The sequence below is a fragment of the Meriones unguiculatus genome, chromosome 18 (genome assembly GCF_030254825.1).
Source record: "Meriones unguiculatus strain TT.TT164.6M chromosome 18, Bangor_MerUng_6.1, whole genome shotgun sequence".
NCBI lineage: Eukaryota > Metazoa > Chordata > Mammalia > Rodentia > Muridae > Meriones > Meriones unguiculatus.
This window is the reverse complement of record NC_083365.1, coordinates 28,491,608-28,517,450: the sequence shown is the minus strand read 5'-3', so window position 1 is coordinate 28,517,450 and position 25,843 is coordinate 28,491,608. Positions and strand designations below refer to the sequence as shown.

The following is a 25,843-nucleotide window of genomic DNA, read 5'->3' as shown; positions in this document are numbered from 1 at the left end:
TGTCAGCTTGGGGTCCTATCATGAGATGGTGTAATGTTTAAGATAAAGGTGCTGGTGGCATGGAATTCGGTCTCTGATGGTATGCTTTTGATGGATAAAAGAGCCCTAGATTCCCTTTTTGCTTCTGGCTGCCATGGGGTGAACAACCTTCTTTAGTACACATATTCTGCCATGATAGATACCCTGGCTTCACTGCAGAGTTCAAAATTGTGAAGCCATCTGACTACAGACTGTAAACCCTGAAACTGGGAGCTCAAAAACAAACCTTTCCTCCCTCCAACCTTCTCTGGTACATTTTCAAAGTGAAGGGAAGCTGATAAGGGGCTGCCTTAGTTATGGTCACACACAGTTTCATTCTTTAGTGTCCACTATTTCCTTCCCTGTTCCCTAGTATGGAAACGGGATGTATGTACTAGACAAGCGCCCTGTGACAACCTAATGTACTTGTCACATAAAATAGATCCCCAATGCATAGTAACTTTGTTCCTTTCCTAATCAATTAGTGCCTCTCTGGTGTTACTCTAAGTGGCCATATTTTATTTCCATTCTTTTCTCGATCTTGCATTAAATTTCTCAGTCATAAAAGCTGTTAACTAGGGAGCACTTTGAATTTTTGCAGAATGGGAAAAAATGTGGCATGCCATTCCCTTTGATTGCAACAAAAGTCCTCCTCTTCTAAATAATGGGCTTCGTGAGTCGTGAGCCCTTATCATGCTCAGAAACTGACTTTAAGTTCTTTACAGGTTCAGATACCAACTCTTCATAACAAAACTTCTGATGAGGAAAACGAAAAATAATTTGCCCAAGGTCAACTCAAGGAGTCATACCAGAATGCAGTAAAAAAGTCAGGGTCTGAAGGAGTTAGGGAAGGGGAAACCTTAGTCAGAGTATATTGTACAAAAAAAATATTTCTAATAAAAATATAAAGAAACGAGAGGCCCACCTCTGTTTATTTAAATAAACAAATAAAAATGGAAAAGGAGTGCATGAAGTTAGGAGGGAGACTTGATTGTGGTGGTGCCACGAACAGAGCAGGAGATGAAGACATCAACATACATTATATGTGTTTGAAATTCTCAAAGAAAAAAAAATTAAAAGCTAAAAAAATTTAATCTCCAGCCTCTGTGTTTTTTCCATTAGTCTACATGGAACTCAGCCTTCAATTCCTCCTGCATATATCGCTTCTCCTGTGAGGATGGCTAGTGTCTATGGCTGCATCTCCTCAGCATTGCCTCATTCCTCTACTAAGCACTTACTTAGCATCTCCTAAGGAATCTATGGAAGGAATCAGGGCAGTTAATTGCAGATTCTCAATAGAGAACTCAGCCCCCGTATTACTTATGGAACATAGTAGGAGGGGCCATGTATGGCTGAGTGATTTTTTTTTCTGGTGTATTTATTTTTTACCTTAGCTCTCACGTCTTTTCCTTCAGACTTTCATAAAATGAAAATCAGCTACTTTATGCACACATAAAATATCAATTTTAGCAGTATTAATATTTCATAAGAAAATTCTTTATTTTAAATGTGTGCTGAAACATTGGCTGGAATGCTAAAAAATACTTTATTTTTCAAAATGAACATATTCAAAAGAAACAAAGCTTTGATTTGGTAACATACACTGATAGAAAAATAGATTTTGATACATTAGGACTTTCTATATAGGTAATCAGTCATGAAATTCTATGAAACAATGGACAGTTGACTTTCTTCACAGAAATATTCACAATTCTATGGATGTTCCAGCCAGTAACAAGACTTACAAGAAGGCAATTTTTTTTTTATCTGTTGCCTATTCTCCAACTATAGTTAATACACTAAAATAGAAACAACACAAAAGACAGCTGTTATATGTGGTAATTACACTGATTTCTAATAGCTCCTGGTAAAAAAAATAACACATATTCTTAACTAGCAATTTATTTTCTCATTTTTTGTTTAATTTAATATGGCTTCTTCAAAATACAATAAATAGGAGGATTCATTTCCTACAGTCACTGAAACAAACACGCCACCACTCTCTACACCATTGCTTTTACAAAACAGCCTCATCTTCTAAAGTTCTGTGGTGGTCAACGCGGTGGCTGCTTCTCATTTAGAAGAAGAATAACAACAAGAAAGCCTGGATATCACACAATGTCAATAAACCCGAAGCCCAGCTCAACCCAGCAATTCACAGCACTAATAAATTACTGAGGAATAACAGTGGCCTCAGATGCAATCATCCTGTTGCTAGAAATGGCACTTTCCTGAAGAACAAGGATACACAAATTGCATCCTTTCCCAAGTTCTAAGAGAATACAATCCACTTCTCATGTAACATATGCTTTAACAAAGTCGGTTTATGAATGATGGCTTTTCACTTTCAGCGCTGGGGATCAAACTCAGGGCTCCCCACATTCTTGGTAAGTGCTTTACCACTGATTTATGCGCACAGCTCTGGGAGCAATATTGACATACCTGTTGCTTCTTTCTGGGGGGGGGGTATTTTATTGATATCGTTACTTGAATCACCTGATCACTTCTGCAGTTTCACAATGGTAATATTTGTATCCTAACATTTTCTTCATATTTTGATATGCTGATATCTCAGAAATGTATCTGAATAGGGAGAAACCTAGAGTTCTTACACATAGCAAAAGCCTCTAAGGCATACTTGCTACATGCACACTGAACAATCCAAAACCGGAACTCATCTATAATGACCTGTATGCTCCAGGAGACTATATCCCTTTGCTTTATCATACCAAGATCAGGTAGCTAAAGATACCTCTATAGCTTGGAGCACACAGAAATTACTCCAATTGGTGAACTCTAAACCATCTTTTTGTCAATAAAAACTCCAGTAAATGTGACAATGTGTCACCCTCCAAATCCACCCACCACCCCCACTGCCTCCTGCTAGGTAGTTCTGCTTTGCTGAATGGCCCTGCTTTTTAGTGCTAGGATTTGTGAGAGTAAAGAAGTCTTTTCTAGTGTCTTCCTTCTGATAATATGTGGCCAAGCTTCACAGAAAGGACTCAGGACGATGATCAAGCCTTTCCCACATCCAGAGCTAAAAGATACCTCTGACTTCTCTAGTCTCAAGGTCTAATCTTCCCTATAGGACTCCCTTAGGACCAGCTGACACCTAAAAACAGTAAAAGGCTGGCCTAGAGGTACCCTTTCACATGCAAACCAATGATCCAGAGGCCAGAAACTAATCCAACCCTTTATAGAGCTAACATACTCTAGGCCACCATTCCCCTTTCCTAACTACCAGGGCGAAGTTCTAAACCCATTATAAATCTTGTGTTCCAAAACTCGCTGAAGATATTCAAAGTCATCAACTCGAACCTTATCTTTCCTTTCCTATCACTTTCCAAGGGGACTACAAAAAGAGTCTTTCTCGAAAGGGGATATAGAAATACCTGGAAGGGAAAGGAGCTCTACAAAGAGAGCAACAGAATAAAACAATCTGGACACAGTGGTGTTTTTCTGAGACTGATATTCCAACCAAGGACCATGCATGAAGATAACCTAGAACCCCTGCACACATGTAGCCCATGGCAGCTCAGTGTCCAAGTGGGTTCCCTAGTAATGGGAACAGGGACTGTTTCTTACATGAACTGATTGGCCTGCCCTTTGATCACCTCCCTTTCAGTGGGGTGCAGCCTTACCAGGACACAGAGGAAGACAATGCAGCCACTCCTGATGAGACCTGATAGACTAGGATCAGATGGAAGGGGAGGAGGACCTCACCTATCAGTGGACTGTGGGAGGGGCATGGGTGGAGAAGAAGGAGAGGGATTGAGAGGGGAGGTGGGAGGGAGCTACAGGTGGTACTTAAAGTGAATAAACTGTCTTATCTCCCCTGTACTGGCAAATTTATGTCAACGTGTTGCAAGCTCAGTCATCTGGGAAGTAGGAATGTCAATTGAGAAAATGCCTCCACCAGATTGGCCTGTGCCACCCCCTTTCTTTTAATTGATGGTTGATGTGGGAGGGTCCATCTAAATATTAGTGCTACCACCCCTGGGTTGGTGGTCCTGGTGTGAAAAGAGCAGGCTGAGCAAGCCATGAAGAGGAAGCCAGTAAGAAACATTCCTCCATGCCCTGTGCTTCAGCTGTTGTCTGCCCTTGAGTTCCTTCCCAGCCTTCCCTGGATGATGCACCTGTAAACTGAGGTAAACTCTTTTCTCCCTAAGTAGCTCTTGGTCATGGTGCTTTAGCAAAGCCCACAGAAACACTAAGACATGTCATTTGTTCTGTCTTCTCACAGGTACTTTCTGACCTAGCCATGTGTGGTTCAGCATGTCCCCCAGTCTTCAGAACTGTTACTAACATAGGATAGCCAATAACTTTCTAGACCATTGCTTTAGCATACCTTCTAATTGGAAATCTATATTTGAATGCAAGTGAGAGACCTTTATTGGCACAGGAGCTGCTTCTCTGTGAAACAGTCTTTCTCAAAGAGAACAGGGATTTGTTTTTTTACATTCCATGCAGTGTTCTGCTTGAAATAGATTGCAAGCAATTTGTTTTATTGTTCTGAAGATTTTAAATTTGCATATCCGTAAAATGATGTCATCTTTGCCTGTCATTGGTGATTCTGAGAAGGAATAGGTTACTTGTCCTGATGCATGTCGAAAGGCTATAAGCATTACTTTCTCCATTGACAATTATGAAGGAAATACTCATGTGCACATCCCAGTGGACACATTAGAATTTGGCTTAGGTGATCAAGTTACTATTCTCCAGAAATAATATTTGCTCAGTGCCTACTATGAGCCAGGTATTTTGCTAAGTACTCTACAATGACAATACCAGCATACAAAGTGCCGTGCCTACAAAATGACATGAAAAATACATAAATCCGAACATTTTATCTAAACTTTCCAATGGCCATACTTTTATTGACTTATTTTATTGAGACCTGCATTGATTCAACAACTTGCCCAAAGCCACTTAGCTAGAAAGCAAAAGAACAGAATATAAACCAGGCATGATTGTGAAAAGCCATTTCAACAGATTTATTATGGCTTTTCCATTAGCATAGATAAGTAATTAACTGTATCAATGTCTTAGCTATTTAAAAGCCATTATAAAGAAATGGTTGAAATACATATTTGTGCTTTATAAGAAAAACAGCTTTGGGTTTAGACAAACTTTAGAAGTTACACATATAAATCAATTATAAATAGGTGACATGGTATGCATTCAAAGGACAATTGGAGCTTGTGCTGGTCTTTATCACTTTTCTTATAAAGCCACCAGTATTCATTCCTACCAGTGACATTAGTCAATCCCAATCAACTTCAAACACCTCATCACTAAACAGTCTAGTGACACTTTTTCTGTGATGATTTATTTCTAGTTTATGAATAGAAGTGTTTTGCCTGCACTTATCTAAGTGTACTGTGTGTGTGTGTGTGTGTGTGTGTGTGTGCGCGCGCGCGCATGCGCTCATGCAGTATTTTCAGAGGCCAGAAGAGGGTATCAGATTCCCAGGACCTGGAATAAAAGATGGTCATGAATCACCTTGAGGGTAATGGGGATGGAACATGACTCCTCTATAGGAGCAATCGGAGCAGTTTACTGCTGAGCTATCTCTCCAAGTTTTCATCCTAATATCTCAAAATAGGGACATGATTCCAATACATGAACCATTTAGAGGCCATACTCAAGCCATAGCAGTGGGGATGTGGCATTCTGGTAAGATGATAAAATGAGGCAAGGAGAGTGATGAAATCTAGAGAGGAAGTTGATAAAAATTAAAGACGAAAAATGTAATCCTACAGGTCCATGCTTTAAAAATAATTACCATGTTAACTTACTTTCTGCAGGAAAATATGCCTTTAGACAAATGCTGTATTTTCTAGGAGTCCGACAGAACCTTTCAGAATTATAAGCCCCACAGTAAAAGTCAAGCATCATCATCTGTAAAAGTAATCAATTCAATTCTGTTGAATGCAGCATTCCTAGCATTGTTTGGCATCTTTTTTGGGAAAGCCAGTACAGCTAATGCAAAGCCATTGAGGCACCAGGCCGCATCTTAGAATAATCATTCCAGTACTAGTAAGAAAGGTGGATGGGTTACAGCTGGGATACAAAGCGAATAAATTATAATTAATAAAAAAGAAAAAGAGAAAGGTTAATGGAAAGGGAGAGTGATGAGAGCTGAGTCAGCTGTAAGTTATGGCAATAACATGGAACAAGATGTCTAAAGCTTCTGATTCACATGTGTTAGTATGGATATGTTATTGCTTAACACAATTAAACTATGTGCGCCCATAGGAGTTGCAAAAAATATCTCCTGAACATACACTGTAAGTATCCAAAATATTTCAGAGAAAGAGAAGGGATGAGGAAACCCATTAACAGCTGCTAAGGGAACCTAGGAAAGTCATGCTCTACTTGCCCACTTCTGCTCGCTTACCTCTCCAGGAACTATGAGGAATAAACTTTGGGTTCACTATTACCTATATAGGCCGTCATGAACAGCACATCTAGAATTAGAAAACTCAACTGTTTGCCTTGAAGACAGTTATAGACTGTAGGATGCTACGAAGAGCCTGGGTTGGTGATGAAGCCTTTGTTGGCTAGGAAGACAAGGCTGTTCTTCTGCTGGTCATAGCATGTTAGGGAGCAGGTCCATCTGCCTCAGCAGGGAAAGCATTCTTCCTGAGAAGAAGCCTGTATTTCTCTTCTCATCTTTGGGACACCACCCCGAGGTCAGCAACCCAACTTCTACTTCACAGATTAAAACATATAGCTTTCTAGGTCACATTTCTGGTCTCTTTAATCTTCAAAATAATCCTTAAAAATATACCTCTTTATCCTTATTTTTAGAAAAAGAAATACTGAGGTTGAACAGTAAATGGCAGCACCAAGGTTCAAGTCCAGATTTCTCCCACTTCACAACTCATGGTTTTCCTTGTTCACTTTGAACAACAAAGGCATGGAAAAAACATATTCATTAGAGATGTCTAAATCCTTTGTAGTTCTCGATTTAAAGTGAAACTCCAGTAGGTGGTGGTGTCTCTAGCTACGTTTGTTTTCTCCTCTCACTTTCATTCTTTTGCTCAATCACATGTGACCAACCTTCTGATGTGATTACAGAACATTGTCATCTACAAAGGCCACCATCGAGAACTGTGCAATTCAGTAACGAACCAAAGCAAAGACCCAAACCCTTATTATGTTTTATGTAAGTTCACTTTTTGTACTGAGCCACAATCATAGCTATCCACTGCCACATGAGCTGTGGGTTGGAAATGCCTGCATCCTTCTTTCCATCTGATGACTTCATGAGAAAAAACAGAGGAAACCAGGTCACTGATATGACCCAAGTTCAGTACCACTATGTCTGTAGACCAATGTACTAGGATGTACCAGTTGTCCCTCGTTTGGGGGTGCTGCAGGCTGCTGAGGTCAAAGAAAAGCATGTGGAACAAGAATGCAGTAACAGTTATTTGATAAATGTTTCCTAAATTGCCACTGGGGAAATTTTCCCTTCACATGGGAACAGTGATAATTCTATACACTTGCACAATGAAATTGGCAAAATGTGAATCTATTCACCATCATTTCAAGACTGGTTCTTAAAGGAACGTGTAGAGAGGCCATAGAATAAACAGCTACACATAACATTATTAATTCAACCTTGCCTGTAATGGATGCAGTGCTGTAAACTGACATTGAAGCATGACATCTAAATAGCATTTGCCATGCCAGAATAAATATTAAATCACATTATCTGACAATCCTTAGGGAATGGCCTTGCAATGTCAAGACCGAGGAAAATGATGGGAAATCAAATTCATAGAACTTTGACTTAAATGTTCAAAATAAAATGAATCTCTCTCATTGAGTGTATGTAGAGATGAGATGATAGCAAAATGATTACACAAGGAAGACAGGACCCTGCTACAAAGATGATGGAGGCTAGATTGAAATGGGTTTCACTGTGGACTTTTATGAGCACATTTATATATTCCTTCAGTAGGCCATTTCCAGCTGTAGTTTCTACACAGCATCCATTGAAGCTGAAATACAAAACCATCTCAGTGGTGGTGGGGATATATTTGTTCTCTGTCAATAGGACCACCCACTGAAAGAGTGGGTAACATTGCTTCTCAAAAGCAGCACCTGATACTTTTCTCAAAGTACAAGAATGACCCCATTAGTGGTGATATGTAGAGACCAAAGAATGATACAGGAAAAGGCTGTGAGAAAAGCAACATGTTCAAGCACCGATAAACATGCAGTATGTTGGAGCTCAAAGGAATCACAGGAAAGTGGTAAGAGACAAATGGAGGGGTGGGCAGAGAGCAAAGTAAAAGAATCTTCATGACAGACTTCAGATGAGGCCCGAAAGAGATCACGAATTATTTTCCAGGTCTCTCAAAAAAACCAGATAGGAGTCAAGGGCAGAATTAGGCAATGTTGCGGCTGTGTGATGTGTTGTCATACATACCATTTTAGAGGAGGCAGCATATCCCAGGACCCCCACTTTGATGTGAACAATCCTGAAGAAGTGGTGGTGTAGGAGCCTAGGTCAAGATCATACTCTGTTCTTTATTCTATATGCTTCATACAGCTTGCCCAGAGACCTTAGTTAGAATCATCAGAGCCAGGCTCTGGCCCCAGACTGCAGTTGGTACTTGCATGTGCTCACCTGTCAGTGAGGCTCAGGCACATCCCAGGTTTTTAAATTTTCTTTATTTTTACTTTTATTTTTTCACAATTTATTCATTATATATCCTGAATGAAGCCCTCATCCCTCAACTCTTCCCAGGCCCACACTCTCTCCCTCTTCCCCCACTATCCCTTTCCTCTAGTCCACTGAAAGGAGGAGTTCTCCTCCTCTGCCATCTGCCCATAGCTTATCAAGTCTCATCAGGACTTCCCGGATCCTCTTCTTCTGTGGCCTGTGACAGGGTTTCTCTACATAGCTCTGGCTGTCCCAGAACTTACTATGTAGATTAGTCTGGCCTCTAACTCACAGAGACCCTCCTCTGATTGATTCCCAAGTGAAGGGGGTAAAGGCTTGCATTGCCATGTCCAGCCCCAGGTTGTTTTTCATTCTTTTCCATGGTACTATGGATTGAACCCGGTGCCTTACACAGGCTAGGCAAGTGCTCTATGACTGAACTTTGTCCATGGTTCTCTTTTTACCTTATATTACAGGGTCATGTGAAGTTCACCAGTCTAGTCTTCAACTTTCTCTGCAGCCAAGGTAGACCTTTAACTCATTATCTTCCTACCTCAGCCTCTTGAGTAGTGAGGATTATATTCACATGCCATCAGGCCTGGCTCACACACTAATCCCGCGGCAAACACACACTCCCCAGGAGCACCTATCTGCCACCTGTCCTGTACAAGCTGCTTGCTAAGGAAGGTATATACTGGCAACTCTTCCATGGCCCCTATTGCAGTCATAGCTGTGACAGGTTAATGCAACGGTACTTCAGATGAGAGGACGAGGAGCTTATACTTACAAACGAAGGAGCCCTCTAAGGGCACGTGTCTGGAACCCAAACACCACCACTCCCAGGACCCTCTTCTGTTACCAGACTGCCAGCTTTCTGAAAAGGCCTCCAACTCTTTTCTCACTGAATACAACTCTGTCTCCACTTATCAGCCTTTCCATTGAGGTGCCCCAGACTCCTCAGACATCATCCAGAACCTGAAATGTTGTCTACTCTGTTAACTAACACACATAACAGGAGAGAACTGATGACTCCATGTCCATGTACTGTTCAAAGATGGAGAGTTCCAATCCGCTGTGTTTTCAGGAGATCATCACTACTGCCCAGCGAGGAGAAGCTCACCAAAGCATATGCTGGGAAGAGCGCCTTCCACCACTTCTTTGTGATATCCAGGGAAGCCAGGACCCCTCAAGTGCTCTTCCCAACAGCTGTTTCTATTGGGTATGGCAGAGCTGAGTGCTACCCACATGATCTTCGTGTGTGTGTGTGTGTGTGTGTGTGTGTGTGTGTAGCTTCACATTCTAAGATTCCAAATGTTTCTCCCACACTACATCTCGAAGGGAGCCCCACTTTCCTGTGGGAACACAGCCATATGTGTCCTGCTATGGAGCCGAAGCAATTTCAATTTCGATTCTTTTATAATGGAAATGAAGGTAACTGGGCTGAGTACGAACTAACCCAGAGTTATTTAAAACCTCTAATACAGGGACTCCAGTAAAATGTGAGCATGCTGACAATTGGATTGCATAGGGCAGCTCTTACTTGTTCTCTCAAGCTGCTGGCTTTCCACAGAGCCGCAGTGGCTTTTTATACATTGGGTGATAGCCTCCATGTACATGGAGATGGAGAGGCTTGGGAGATAAATGATGGGCCAGAGGCCAGAGGTGGTGCATGGGAAAGGTGTGTTATAAGGATCCTATGATGCTCTGAGTCTCGCTAACTCCCTGCCGTCCCCTCCCCAAAACCACAGCACAGTGTAGAGCCTTGCTAAGGCAAGAAAGAAATTCAGTGGGAGGGTCCTCCCAGCTGCATGGGAAGTTGCCTGACTCCTTTGTGAAAAGGAAATGGTCAAAACTCTGTAGTCATTTTTTTTCCAGTCAAGCATGGATACAATCAGGATGGGAAAAATGACGGAGATTGCTCAGATATGAAAGGGCCAAGCTGGCATTCTCAGAAAGGGATTTGAAAGGTCATCAGCTCCCATGAGTCACCTTGCATTCCATCTTCTTTCCCCCTCCGCACCTGCTGATCCCCTCATTCTACACCACACCTCTCAGGGGAGAAAGGGATTCTGTCTGCTGCTGTTTTTACATTTTCTCTGTTGTTTTTTTTTTCCCTCAATTATTTTAGCAAGTCGGATTGCCATGCTCTACTTCCTGGTCGCCAGAATAATTGATAAATAGACACAAGTTTAAAATCCTTGAGTTGGGAATCTTAAGAAAAGAAAAAGGACTGATGGTAAAAGGGGAAAAAACCCCATATGCTCAGAAAGACAGAATGAAATGAAAAATCCAGGACACCACCTTACAGGAAATAGAGGTGGCACCTGGAGGGTGGTTAGTGGGAAATGGGCAGGACGCTCACGGGGTTTTAAAGATTTATCTTTTTTTATATGGACCAGTGTGTACACCTCTGTGGCTATGTACATTTTAGTGCAGATGCTCATGGGGGCCAGAAGTGATGGATTCTCCTGCCTGGTGTGGGTGCTGGGGACCAACTTCAGGTCCTCTGCAAGAGTAGTATGTGATCTCAACTGAGAGCCATGTCTCTCTAGCCTCTAAACTTAGTTATTTTTGATACTTTAAATACAGATGTAAAACAAAAAGCTAAATTTTTATGTGAGAAATAAAACTTTATGCAAGTGTTTCTCTGTCTTAAAGGGAGATCATAGAAGCGTGAAGGGGAGGGGAAGACAGTGATAAACAGACCGTTTTCTCCCAATGTCCCGTAGAAAATTCACCTGACAACTGCACACCTACCTCTACACAAACAGAGCCATCAATGAGCCTTCACTGAAATCAAGACCTATTCCTGGGAAAATGCAAAGAGGAATGAAACTAGAGATGACGTTCCCAGTGGGGAGAACGAGTAGTCCTCTCTGAGAAGCAGACGTCCTGATAGCTGTGCAGACATCTGTGCTGAGCCCTTCTTATGCTTGGATGATCTTTTCAGAGCAATCACAAGTTGTGGTACACCCAACTGTCTATCAGAAGTTAGCACAGCATGCAATTCTGACTCCAGCCACGTCCAGCTTTCAGCTGCGCAGAACCCAAACCTGACCGAACACTAGATTTTTGGGAAGATTGTTCGTTATCTATATGCACATCAAATGGCAAACTTTTTTTTTTGTCTGAAGTTAACATAACTACCTGTGGATCTCAATGATTTGAGTGGACAGGAAAAATCTAAGACAAAAAAAAAAATAGGAAGAAGTATTAGTAACCAAATCCTACAAATAACCCCAAGGTAATGGTATGCCCAGAATTGTGTCTGTGTCTGGATCTTTAATGAAGTACCTTTTTACTTCAAATAAATACAGTCTGAACCTGATGCCTCCTTGTTTTATAGGAGGATAAAGCACACAAATTAGACAGTGCTAAAAACTATGTGGAATATACAAATCAATTATAGTCTTCTTTAGCCTGTAAGCCATATTGTCTGCTCTGATAATGTTGTATTTTCTAGGGGTTACTAGTCCCCTCTTAGAGACTTTATCCTTCATTCTGGGTGGATGTTCTTTCAGGAGGCCATCTCAAAAGAGAGAAGAGCATGATTGTCAAAGGTCCATATGTCACTGTTTTGGTCTTCTCTCTGTTCTGTCAGAGATCTATGGGGAGGGGTCTAGTGACTCTCACTTTGATAGCAGGTTAGAGTTCACTCCTTAGTGGCTTACCTTTGATGCCCGGAAGGTGAAGGCTGTGGACTTGGTGTCTGATTTTCCCCGGTCTTGCAGAAGAAGGCCTTGGTCTTCTGTCAAGGCCAGGTAGTGGCCCGTGGTCAGGTGCCGGAGTCGGAAAGCCTGGCCCCACCTGATGTTACTGCCACTCCAGCTGGCCAAAGCACATGAGAAATTCTATATATGGAAGCCAGTCCTGTTTAACATTTACCCTGTACTTTTTTAAACCCCAAAGTTATCCACTCTTTGAGGGTTATCATTAAGGGTCAATTTTTCTGTGTGTCTACAACTCAGCACAGTGTTTTCTTTTGACTCCTCTTAAAGGCAAGGACCATAGTCCTGAGGGCAGGGCAATGGCATACCAGAAGTCCTCAGTTTTAACCTATCATCCAGTCTACCAATGCACCTTATTGCAAACCACCTCAAAATGATGGGGAGACTTCTTTCTAGAAATACTTGTAACTGAGAAACCAGTCTTTCCATTTTGTTATTGAAAGTCAAATATTTTACCACCATAAAGAGTCTCTCCAGTCTTTATGAGAAACAATAAAACAAACAAAACAAATCAAACCTACAAACACTGGGTTATGGTTGCTGGGGAGAGGCAGGCATAAGGGATGCTGTTAGGAAGCAGATATCCCGTGACATTCAAATGAGGTAAATTCTGCAGGAAAAAGTAAAGTAGGACTGAAGGACTGAGACAAGAAAAACCCCAGGTAGAATGTCAGTTTTTTTTCATGGCCCCACCTCTAAAAGATTAGCATTTGAAAGGAGTTACAGTAAATATTAGGGGAGAAATGATCCACGGGATTACCAGTGACTCAACACATATCCCTTAGGTTACATATATGTGTCAAATTAAAATTATTTTTTTATCTTTTCAGTTTTTAGAAACACCTGAGAATCAAAGTCACAATGTTAACAGACTTAAATTCTTCATGCTTATGTGTCCGATGTAAACAGCTCACAGCTACAACCATGACAGTATTTCTATACCTACTTTGACAAAGATTCTTTAAGCGAGTCTTGAGCCAGTAAGGAGGTACCCCACTACAAATCAATACTTCTTTTACACACTATATATAATAACTTTTGTCTTTCAATTATACAAAAGTGAAATACTCCAAACCAGCATCTTCAAGAATTTCTCAATAAACTATTTAAATTAGAAAAGAAAAAAAGAGAAAAAAAAAAGGAGAGAAGGGGAGTACAGGAGAGGTTCTACTATTTTCTTTTTACCTCTGTAAATCTTCATTGGGGATGCATGTCTCTTAAGAGAGAGAGTTCTCCCTTGAACATGTGTTTAGAGAAACACTGACCTGATGCGGGGGGGTGGGGGGTGGGGAGGACTGAGAAAGAGAAGCAGGTAGCAATATTTATTCCCTTCTCTTTCATTCCCAGCTGTTTAGTCCTAACCAAACTTATTCATCTTCCCAGCAAATAAAAGGATGGCTCTTAGCCAGTTGGACCTTCAGTATTAGAGTTTAAGAGACAAGTTCCTCAAGCTTTAAAAGCTGTCACACAAGCTCACGGTTGGGAAATCAGTCTTTGTTCCCTCCGCATACAAACATTACTGTTTGGGACATTTGGACAGATGTGGTTTCCCTCGCAGCTACGTGAAGTTCAAGTCTTATTTTACTAGCTGCTCTCAAGACTACCTGTCTATCTTTGTTGTTTAGCTCTTAACCGGAGCCAAGACATCTACTGAAGGCTTCCAGAGGATTCGTTTAATAAAATACGAGTGGCCATGGAGGGGCCCTGAGGGCTTTTGGTGGTCATGTCAGGACTAGCCTCTGATGATCCAGGCTCTGTAAGAGCAGGGACCAACTAACCTTAGAATCAAAATAAGAGCCTGGAAAAATATTGAATGTGAGAAAGTCTGTGTGTGTGATTCCTTATAATCAAAGCCAGGGAAATCTCAGAATTTAGCTCTCAACTATGCATTTTTGAAGGTTCATCTCACGACATCAAGACATACAGCAAATGATAAATATACCAGAATGGACCGTACTGAAAAACCAACCATCTGGACCATGTGTTACCTTATCCGAAGGGGTTCCACTCTCCATAGAGACCTGGCTCTGGTCCCAGCTCCTCCAGCTTCATAGAATACCCTCCTGTGAGCAGAGTTGAAGATCAGCATCAGTTCCTTACAGAGGAGGCTCACACCAGCTGCCTAAGACTCCCAAGTCAGCAAAACTCAAAGGGAGAATTGGTTATGGGTTTTTTATCTCACTCTTAGGATGAATAAAAGCTGCCTAAGAAGAAGGGACACCACATGCAATTGACGCTTATGGATCACCAGAGGGACAGTAGGAAAAAGGGATGACAATATCTCTCATTTATTTTTTTAAATTATTATTATTTTTCTTTCAAAATTTATTTTTATTTTATATAGTTACTTTACATTCCAATTGTAGCCCCCTCCCTCATGTTCTCCCAGTCCCTCCCCCCACCCTCATGTCTCCCATTTCTATGTCGTTAAAATGGCTCAGTCTTATACCATGTTACTGACAAAGAATGCTTTGAGCCTTGCAGGTCGGGCCTCTCAATGCAATTCACATTCATCGTAAAAAGCTTTTTACTCTCAAAACACATGTGCAGTACAGTATGAAGCCCCTGTCATTGTTCTAGGAAGCCTGGAACAAACTTGTATCTCCAGCTGCTATAGCTTTCATGGTCCCATTATTGCCTATTTTCTTCCTTCCCACCTTAAAAACTATCTTTAATATGCTTGTAAATATTTTTTTTGTTTTGGATTAATTTTAGATTCATGAGGCAATTTCTTTTTTAAAAAATGTTTTATTTATCTTTATTTTTTGTGCACCAGTGTTTTGCGTGCATGTGTGTCTGTGGGAGGGGGTCAGATATTGGAGTTACAGGCATCTGTGAGCTGCCATGTGGGTGCTGGGAATTGAACCCAGGTCCTCTGGAAGATCAGTCAATGCTCTTAACCACTGAGCCATCCCTCCAGCCCCCTCACAAAACAATTTCATAGACAGTTCACAGCGTTCCTGCAAAGTGTCACTTAGTCCCCCTTATACTGTCATCTTGAATCAAGATGTATTTTCTTTAGTTGAGACCCCAATGTTTGGTAGCCGATGTACTCAAACTCAATTCTTTAGTCATATTTCATCCCCAAATGTCTGACAGTTACTTTCCTATTACAGGGTCTGACCCAGAGTCAGTCATTAGAGTTTTCCTGTCCACTTGACCTTTTAGCGCATCCTACTTCTCCCTTACTATCATATAACTCAGAATTCTGAGTAGTACAGAATTGGTCATGTCTTCTAATTATTATCAAAGTCTCCATCTTTTGGTCTATGCAATGAGAAGCAACCTATCTAGATCACCGGTTATGTGAATTAAATTGCCATACTTTTTATTAGCTGTGTCAAAGCATGCATGTACGTATGTGCATATCTGTACATGATTATATAATTGTGTATGCAGAAAGACAAGACTGACCATCTAACTGTGTCTGAGTTCACCAACCTTACACACTACCTCTATGATAGTTTGTCTACATCACAACAATGAATTGTTCAGAACTTCAGAAGAATTTGGACCTAGATTTTAGAAAAGAAAAACTTCCAATACTGATGAAGAGGAAATAGATCCTCCCCCCATGGTGAAGCAGTTTGAATTAGTTCAAAAGAGGCACATGAAAGTGAGAGATACCTGTATTTGGATCTGTTAGTATTATGAGCTAGGGAAGATCTGACAGTTCTCTTTCAGCTCCCTTGAGTGTAAAATGGGTCTAATAAGGGTAGTTATGTCATGGAATATAAAGACTCAATGTGATTTTAAGAAGGATGTTTAAATAGAATGCTCATGGTTATATATATATATATTATATATATATAACCATGAAATACAGATTTATTCAAATTTTGTTTAAATACAAATATTTATAAACATGCATAGAATAGCACATTAAGAGCACAGAGATACAATGAAACATTGTATTAATCATAGATATATCAAGGTGGGATTATAAAGGATATTTCTAGGCCTTCTTTTAAATGTTCATACTACCAGGAAATGCTTAGTAAAGAAAATTTTATACTCTTTTATAGCTGTAACTTCTAAGTGTCTCTCCAGGAATGGAAATGCTACTGTACTCACTTTGCTATTGATATAGGTTGACTGAGATTTTTACTGGGGCATATCTGCCTTCAGCAAAGGCTGAAAGGTAGAGACGAAGTGGTCCACCTTGGGTGTCAAGCAATCAGAGGACCCTCTAGGCCCAACTTCTGAAGTATTCTTATAGGTTTGTTCTTCCTACCTGAGACATTCTGGCAGCTGGATCTGTTTAATCTCACAGGGTTACCATGGTTGAAACAACTTGTTCCTTAAATGACTACAATAAGAGGAGTAGAGTGGGTGGACAGTTGAGGTGCTTTTGAAAGCCTGGCTGACATCTTAGCCTTCACTCCAACAGGTTGAGTGACTTAGCCCAGGGCATTTGACAAGCCAGAGGCAGAGCGAGTATCTGAGTTCAGACTGTGAGCTTGTGGGTCCCCAGTTTCCATTCTTAGGTAATATTTTCCTCAAGCTTGCCTACTTTCAGGATTCAGGGGAAGAACTGATACTATCTGACCCTAGCCTATCAGGTCTCATCAGGACTGCTTGGATCCTCTTTCTCTGTGGCCTAGTTAGGCCACCTCGCCACGGGGAGGTGATCAAAGAGCAGGCAGCTGAGTTCATGTCAGAGACAGCCTCTGCTCCCATTACTAGGAAACCCACATGGAGACTGACCAGCCCATGGACTACATCTGAGCAGTGGGTCTAGGTCCTCTCTGTGCATGGTCCTTGGTTGATGTATCAGTCTCTGAAGGACCCCTTGAGCTCAGATTTTTTTGGCTCTGTTGGTCTCCTTGTGGAGTTTCTGTCCCCTCCAAGTTTTTCTATCTCCTCCTTCTTCCATAAGATACTCTGCTCTCTGCCCAAAGTTTGGCTATGAGTCTCAGTATCTGTTTCAATACCCTGATGAGTAGTCTTTCAGAGGCTCCCAGTAGAAGGCTTCTGTCCTGTAACTTGTCTTTTCCTACTTCTGGAATACTACTCAAATTTCATGGAAATCATGAAAATTGCAGGCAAATGGATGGAATTAGAAAAGATCATCCCAGGTGAGGTAACCCAGAAGCAGAAAGACACACATAGTATGTACTTACTTGTAAGTGGATATTAGCCATATAATATAGGATAAAAATATTACAATCTATACTCTTAAAGAAGCTAAACATTCTCCCCAAGCATGGTTGGATACCATAAAAAGCTAAAATGATACGCTCAGGATGCGAGGCTAAGCACTGCACTCAGGGTCAGCCGCTTTCGACCCAGAGAAGAGCATGTCTGATTGCATGCGGGTTGATGCCCCAGGTCCCGCCTCTGAGAAAAAGGTATCAGACGGGTCTGATGCTCTTTGGGTGGATGACACCTAAATGAACATCTGTACAAAGTCCCAATTTATTTCTAATATCAGAGATCAGACCTCTACTCTTGCCTGATGCGTCTAAAACAAAAAGGGGGAACTGTAGAGAGCTGCGGAATGCTATGCCTTAAAGATGGAGCTGGTTTCCGCCTTCCACCTTCCTGATGGTGAGTGCTCTCTGTCACGAACAACTCCACATTTGGCTAAGGCCGAGGATCTGGCTTGCTTCCATGTAGGTGGACCTATCTGCATTGCCCCCATGGCACGCCTGGGTTGGCTACCCAGAGGCTATTTAAGCTGTGGGCTGGCTTTCCCTGGGGTCCGAGGATTGTTCAATGTTCCTGAATAAACTGCATTGGAAAAAAAAAAAAAGAAGCTAAACAGCAAGGAGAACCCTAGGGAAGGGGCTTAATCCTCATTCAGAAGAGCAAACAGGACTCTGGCTATAATTTTAATGACAGAGATGGAGGTAATGCATGTGCTTAGCCACTTCAAGTCTTCAAAATTCCTGCCCATGCAAGCAGGACAGAATAAAAAGGAGGGGAAAAAGCTGATACTAATGTAATATGTTTTATTTAGATGTAGGTAACCACAATACACTATTATAAACTTCAATTTTTTTTTTTTTTTTTTTTTTGCTATCTGAAAGCCTTCCTCTTAATATAGCATAATAAGATTTAAACCAATAGCAATGTAGGCATTTAATCCCAGAACTGAGAGGCAGAGGCAGGCAAGTTCACAGCCAGCCAGCTTTTCATAGCGAGTTCTAGGCAAACCAGACCGAAACCCACTAAAATAAAATAAAAACAAAAGAAAGATGAAATGGAAAAAAAAAATCCAGCAACTGAATAAGACCACATGACAATATTTAGGTAGTGATCTTTAATTCTAAGTAAATCAAGTGGACTGAACTTCACTATGTAGACCTCACCGTCAGACACTGACCAGGACCAAGGAAACATGGAATAAACACTCACAAGCTTATACAGGTCTGTGCTCAGTATGTGCTGGACTCTGCTCTCTGTCACATAAGGCTCCTATGAAGGACATTCAGGGAACCTAACAAGGATGAAGGGATTCACACTAGAAGGGGCTCGAATCAGCAGTGGATTGTTTCTAAGATGCACAGTAAATATACTCAGTCACGCTGCTTCTGGGTCCTTCAGCACACAGAATAAGAAGCAGAACTCCAGCTTTCTAGGCTCCCACCTGAGATCAGCCAGGATGCCACCACTGGCCGAAGTCTCATCAAGATGAACTCTAAGTCGTCAAGATCTGTCTCTATTGTCACCAAAGGAGTAAAATTAATGTGGGATCGTGTAAGCATGACAAAAAAGACAAGAAACTGCTGCCACCAGATCAGACTAATTACTGTCAAAATTAAGTTGAATTTGGACAAGAGGTTTGATGTTTATTTTACAAATGAGACTTCAAACCTTGTCTCAAAAAACAATATATATGTACATATATATATATATATATATATATATATATATATATATGAGACTTCTAAAGACATAAGGCAGAACATTTACTCTTTCTTTGATGATAAGCAAAATAGTAATAAATCTTAAGCATGTATTTACTCTGTGGTTAATAATTGTGAATCTTTTAAAAACCTTTTATTGAAAAAATTCATACAATGTATTTGATATTCTTTCCCCTGTTCAACTCCCCTCAGTTCTGCTCCACTTCTCTATCCATAAAACTTTATGTTCTCTTTCTCTCTTGCTCTCTCTCTCTCTCTCTCTAAAAAAATGCTTGTTCTTCATGTGGGTCCTCTAACAATTAGAGCAGGGGCTGTCTCTGACTCTGTTGCCTCCCTTTGGAACCCTTACAAAGGGTTCCCTGGGCTGCCTTTTCTGGTCTCAGTGGGAGAGGATGCACCTGGTCCTGCTGAGACTTGCTGTACCAGGTGGGTAGGTACTCATGGGGGGTGGGCTCCCCTTCTCTGAGGATAAAGGAATGAAAAAATGGGGGAAGGGGTATAAGGCTGGGCCTGGGATGAGAGGAGAGAGGGGACTTATGATCAGAGTGTAAAGTGAATAAAGAAAATTTTAAAATATTTTTAAAACATGCAGGAAAAAATAAAACAAAAAAAGAAAATAAAAAAAGAAAATAGTAGGAGGGAAAAAATACAAGAAAAATAACAAAAACCACACATGAACATAAAATCCATGTAGTATTCCTTACCGCTATTAGCATATTGATTATTAAGTTAAAACATAAGACTATTTGATATAACATAGGAACATAGTAATAAAATGACTCCTAATGACACAGTGTTAGACCCATAGAGCAGGGGATGGGAGGTGAGCAATACTCTACGGCTACTCTTGAAGAAGATGGAATTAACAAAGAGGTCCACAGCTGGATCTTTATCAAACCTAATCCCTTCAGCATTCAGCGGCCTATACGAAGAGGAGGCAGAAAGATTTGAAGAGCCTTAGGAGCTAGATAACTTCAAGGAAACAGTGTCTTCTGGACAGCACAGGGACACCTGAGTTTTGGAGTTTGAACTAGAGCCCGTTAAGCAATCACCTATTGGACTGAAGATAGTTTACCTCAATACTACCTCTAAATATAGTTGTTGGTACAGCTTTTGCTAAATCCATCTTCTGTTGGTTTCCAATACTTGGTTTCTCCCACGTGAGTCGGTAACAAGAAAAATGAAACCAACCAATTCCATCTTAATTACTTAGTACACTGAATGGGAGGAACAGAGTGAGCTGCCTTTCAAGGACCAGCAATAACTTGTGTAAACACACAGCTTCTCTAGAATGACGGATTTCTCTCACCAACATGGGTGCTTCAGACACAGGAGCAATCAAAGTCAATGGATGGCTTGGGATACACTGTAGCATTGGTTGCTTAGATTGAATGTAAACACATCATTTGTGTGTATGTGTGTGTGAGACAGAGAAAGAGAAAGAGAGAGAGAGAGAGAGAGTCAAACACTACTGTCTTGCCATTCCTATTTAACAAACTGGAGCTTGAGGCTAAATGGTCCTACACAATTCACATGTGGCCAAATAAAAACACAAACTCCTCAATATGAGTCACCAGAGAGTAGAGTCAGCTAGAGAAAAGGGGGATCGTGGCTTACCTGTGCTGAGAATCATTCTGATCTGTAGATGGTATCGTCAAACACTCATCGTGACCATGGAAAAGACGAACTACATGCCCGCCAAGTAGGTATCCTATGAAAGAAAGGTACCCCACCATAACCAATAGTAAGCTTAAAGAGAACACTGTTTTCAGTAAGGGTAAATTCATGCAGGTCATAGCTGGTTCTAGAAAACTGCAAGAGAGGTACATTTGGGAAATTATAGCTGACTCTACAAATTCAGGTCTCAGGCAGAAAAGAATTCTAACACTGGCAGTTAAATTATTGAGGAAAAACTAAGGTCAGATATTAAGTGGAAGGTGAAACCAGTGTGTCAACTGCTATTACTAAAAAAAAAAAAGGAAAATTACTATTAAAAGAACTGGGTTTTCAGTTTCTTAAGAAGTTAATAACTCAACAGCAAATCACCAGAGACGTTCTTAGAATCATAGTATACACACTTGGTGTCAAAATCCAAATCAAATCATGGTCATGGGATAGGAATTACTCAGAAAGGGTGGACAATCTGTTTTTAAGAGTTATTTAGGAAAAGGCAACAATATACTCTTAAGAGCTGTTCTAGAAGAAGGTAGTTTTCAAATAGAGTTAACAAGTACAGATCAAGTTTGACGATTCGCCTATTGCATGAAGTAGGAAGCAGAATTACTCCAGCCGGTCTGAATGAACGTGGGCACTAAATGGTATCAACAAACACTTGGATTTCAGTAAAAAGGAATCTCTACAGTCCTGGAGGTCAGACCCTGAAAAGAAACAATGACCTTCAAGGGCATGATGACCCACTAGTCTTCAAATGAATTCCAAGCATTAACTCAAGGAGCATATTAGCAGGAGGGCGCCGCCTGAGTAGCTTTGAACAAAGAAATTGGATTTGTTATTCCTCTGAATTAAAAAAAAAATCTCTAGGCTACTCCCTTCTCAGGAGACATATGGACTTAATACGCTCAATGTCTGTATTAGGAGTTTTTCTTTTTAAATCACATAATTAGATCACTTGGGGGGGGCTGTCTCAAACTATTTTGGGTGCTAGATTAAAACAGTAATAATGAGAAATCATGTCAGAGGGGGAAATGGTGTTAACAAAGCATATTGTACAGTGATCGTCTGATATTCCTTAGCTGCTTTTTTTTTTTTTAATTTAGGCAAGGAAAGATTATCTTAAACTTCCCTCAAATATTCACAAGTATTTTTCCAATAGCTAATTATACTAATATGTACAGTTGCATATTTTTGCATTTAAATAATTCATGACATACTGAAGGGGATTCCTAGCAGCCAATTTACATAGAAAATTAAAAACCTCAGCCATCAAGCCCTTGATTAAACTCTTTATCCTCTCTGGATGGTGAGACTATGTCCCTTAAGAGTCTATTGTGGATAGTTGGTGGGCTTTTTCAATCACCATTCTCCACATCTGATAAAAACTGCCACAGGCTACTGTGTTACAACTTCTCTTAGCTGAAATCTGCGGATGTGTGGGTCACAGTCAGGAAGAAAGCATCAAGCAGAGGGCCACTAACATCCACGAGCGCAGGGTGAGTTTCTCCCCTGTGGATGCGGAAAGGCCATTCTCCACCCGGCCAGCCGACTGATCCCATGAGTTCTTCAGATTTCATCCACACAAGGGCACTCAGCACATCTGTGAGAATACTCCTTAATTAATCTCTACAAGCGCTCTGTTGGGACTGAGATGATTTATTTCTGTGGTGAAGATGAAACATTTAACAGGGAGATGGGGCTGAAACTTTCTAGGGAAAGATTTAAGATAGGGAGTCTTGATTCCTGACGGAAGGGAAAAACTGATGATAGATTTACAGAGGTGTATCATTTGTATGTAGGTGTAGGTGTGCGTGCTTGTGCGAGAGACAGAGGAGGGGGGATGGAACCCAGGGCCTGTGCATGCTGGTCACGTATCTACCACTTAACTGCAGCCCCAGCAGATACCCGAGTTTTAAAAGCTTCCCATAACCTACCAGGAAAGTTGGGATTTGTCATTTCCCAACTCTTTAGCTTAACTGTGATGCCTCCTGGAACTGGGCTATCACCTTGACAACTCTCATTTTCCCTTCTGTTTTCAAACATCACGACACAGAAGGGCATCCCCCACTTTGAAACGATGAGGTTCAAGAAGAAAACGAAAGCCTGTATAGGACTATTTTTCAACATTCAGATCTTTCCGTAAAACATTAGGATGGGACTCAATAACCCTTAGGTCATTGGCATTTTATTTTTCTGCTCAGCTGTGGTATTACCTATGAGTGAGGCAAGACCAGCATGTTTATTATATAACTTGTGAGCTGCACTGACTTTGTCTGTCTCCAAGAAATAGGGTATGAAAACAAAGTAGGATAACCTTATTTCCGCAGAAGCAATTTACTACTGAGCTTTCATTTATTATTTTAGGGGGTGCTCCGTATAGGTAAGTAAAAACCAAAGGCCAAATATATGTTTATTATAAAGGAAGTTCTTTCCTATTATGGACAGAGCCTTGGGGTAAAAGCCACGTCACTTTTCCAGCAAATGATCTCCTCCATGATAGCAGTTTTCTGTGCCTGTTTATTTAGCAATAGTAAAGAATAGGAAAAACTTGGTGAGAGAGGGAAGGTGTATAGACACCAAGTCCCCCATGCTTGTGGTAACAAACCAACAACAGGCACCAAAGAATGGAAAACAAGGCCAACGAGACAGAGAGTAGGAGCAATAAACCGTGCTGCATGCGGATGCTGGGAAAGAGCAGGAAAATGTTGCCGTATGCGGGTCAGAGAGAACGGCTGGCTTGGGGCAGACTTCATTGCAAAGGCCTACCTTCTTCAATGCTACTGCCCGAACACGTAGGATGCACATTCCAGAGCGTCTGCATGAAGGAGGCATCCACTTGGATGCTGCCATTTGAGATCGAGAGATGCTGCAGTAGGAAAAAATAAAAAATGCGAAACTGCCTTCAGAACACTAGTCAAGCCCTGCCAGAGCTGCCCACTGAACTTCAAGGATTAAGCCAAAGAGCTTCACCTCCCTGGGGTTTCTTCTACTTAGTCCATGTGGGAGCTTGCCTTGCCCGACCTTGAAGCTGCTTCCATGCATATGTGGCACTTCACTCCAGGAGGAAGAAATTTGGAGCCAAAGGTGACAGGCAAGCGATAACCTTGTTACCCAGCTGCATTCCCGAGTCTACACACTCATAAAATGTCTACTTTTTGTAGGATGAGAAAACTCACAAGTGGGGGAAAATTACTTCAACATTTGGAGAAGGCAAGGAGAAATCGGCTGGCAGGATTGGCCCTATGAGAAACTGCTATGAAATTTAACACCCGTCTTTGGCAGTTCTTAACTCTCAGGCATCCCCACCCTGAGTAGAGCTTGCTTGGTACCTGTCCCCAGATGAAGGACCTCGTGTGCATCTGTCAGCCTCCATAATACCTCATGCACTAATATTTTACATTTTTCCTCTTTCTCTACCAAGCTTATTTTCCTGTATTCTTTTGTGCTGGCTTGTTTTCCACTTGGCAAGAGCCAAACAATGTGGTAAATGCATAGTAATAGGAAGCAATGGGACTGAAATCATCTTAGCAGCATTTGTTGGATTCAACAGAATAACCCAAAGGGAAACCTAACAGTTAGATTCAGGTGCTATGATTGTCTCACAGGAGAGAGAGGTCTTGTCCTACCCAGCCTGCTGTCTCTCTGTTTTCCCCAGCCACCTATCCTAAAGGGGACATCTGAAAACAAAAGGTGCTCCTGTCAAGAAGTACTTACAAGGTATCTTTCAGAGGACACACTGACGAGGATAAGGTCATCTCCAATTCGTACTTTCTCTCCTTCAGACCTCTGTTTGGAAGCAGGGTGTATGGTCCACCAGCAGGCCTCTCCTACATGAAGGCTTCATGAGTTAGCTTCTGCGTCCAGAGGGCAGTGATCCTGATTCTGCCCCATATTCTTTCCGGATGACATACCTCTTCCTCCCCCTTCTCCCAGCTCTCTTTGCTTCAATTTCTATTTACCTACAACCATCCCTGTTGTCTAATGTATGCTCTTGATTGTATTTTTTTCATTTCCCATAAAGACAAAAAAGACAAAATTTGGGAAAGACTATTGGAAGTCAGTATCTACAGAAGTCTGAATATTTTTAAGGGATACAGGACATGATTTCTTCACAATCCCTTTCACATCTTTTCTTTTTTTTTTCATGAATTGATTACAGAGTCTTGGTGGTACAGGTGGAGGCAAGAAGATCAGAAGCTCAAGTTTGTCCCTAGCGTAGTGAGTTTGAGGCTACCCTGGGCTATATGAAAGGATCTCAACCCTTGTCCCCATAGAAAGGGGAGCTCGAGGACCCTATTTCATCGACATACTGAGCATTCAAAGACTTTCGTTTTTCCTCTTCACCTTCTATGAAATGTGCTAAAATACTAGTAAACAGAGTTTTTGTATGTTTCTTAAGGCCCAAACCTATAAGAACTAACTCAGCTTAGTACATGTGAAAATGTATGTGCCAAGGGAGAAAAAATGTTATTGAAAAAAAAAATCACTTTTTAAACTCAAACAACAGAGAATAAGCCAGTGACTTAAAAAGCACACTCTGCTCTGAATAGATTCCAGCAGGAAAAGTGCTTGGGCTGGAGGTAAAGACGCGGGGTTGTAAACAGGAAGAATGGCTAGAAGGTCTTAAGGACATCTAAGCCCCAGATCCCCTCCTCATCCCACACAAGCAGATGCCACTTCCTCCTCCAGGCTACAGCAGAATTGTGGAGTTGCAAACACCGAGGGTCTGGCCTTAGAGATACTGTAAGACACTGCCAAATGAGAAAGTGGAGTCTTGCTAGGAACAGATAACTACCGTTTACGAGTGATTAGAAACACCCCAACTTCTTTGTGTCTACCTCTTGGCTTCTAAAATGCTAACAGCAAAGCTGAAT

The 25,843-nt window shown here is 41.2% G+C and overlaps 1 protein-coding gene across 1 annotated transcript in view; it reads right to left on the bottom strand.

Moving 5' to 3' along the window:
- Ryr3 (ryanodine receptor 3) overlaps positions 1-25,843 on the bottom strand; it is a 518,783-nt gene that overhangs the window by 256,597 nt on the left and 236,343 nt on the right. The window contains exons 6-10 of the mRNA XM_060371666.1: positions 24,684-24,796; positions 23,736-23,835; positions 20,913-21,006; positions 14,412-14,486; positions 12,367-12,523 (exon numbers count right to left, since the gene is read on the bottom strand). Of these exons, the coding sequence (XP_060227649.1) occupies positions 12,367-12,523; positions 14,412-14,486; positions 20,913-21,006; positions 23,736-23,835; positions 24,684-24,796 (539 nt within the window). The remainder of the gene's footprint in view (positions 1-12,366; positions 12,524-14,411; positions 14,487-20,912; positions 21,007-23,735; positions 23,836-24,683; positions 24,797-25,843) is intronic.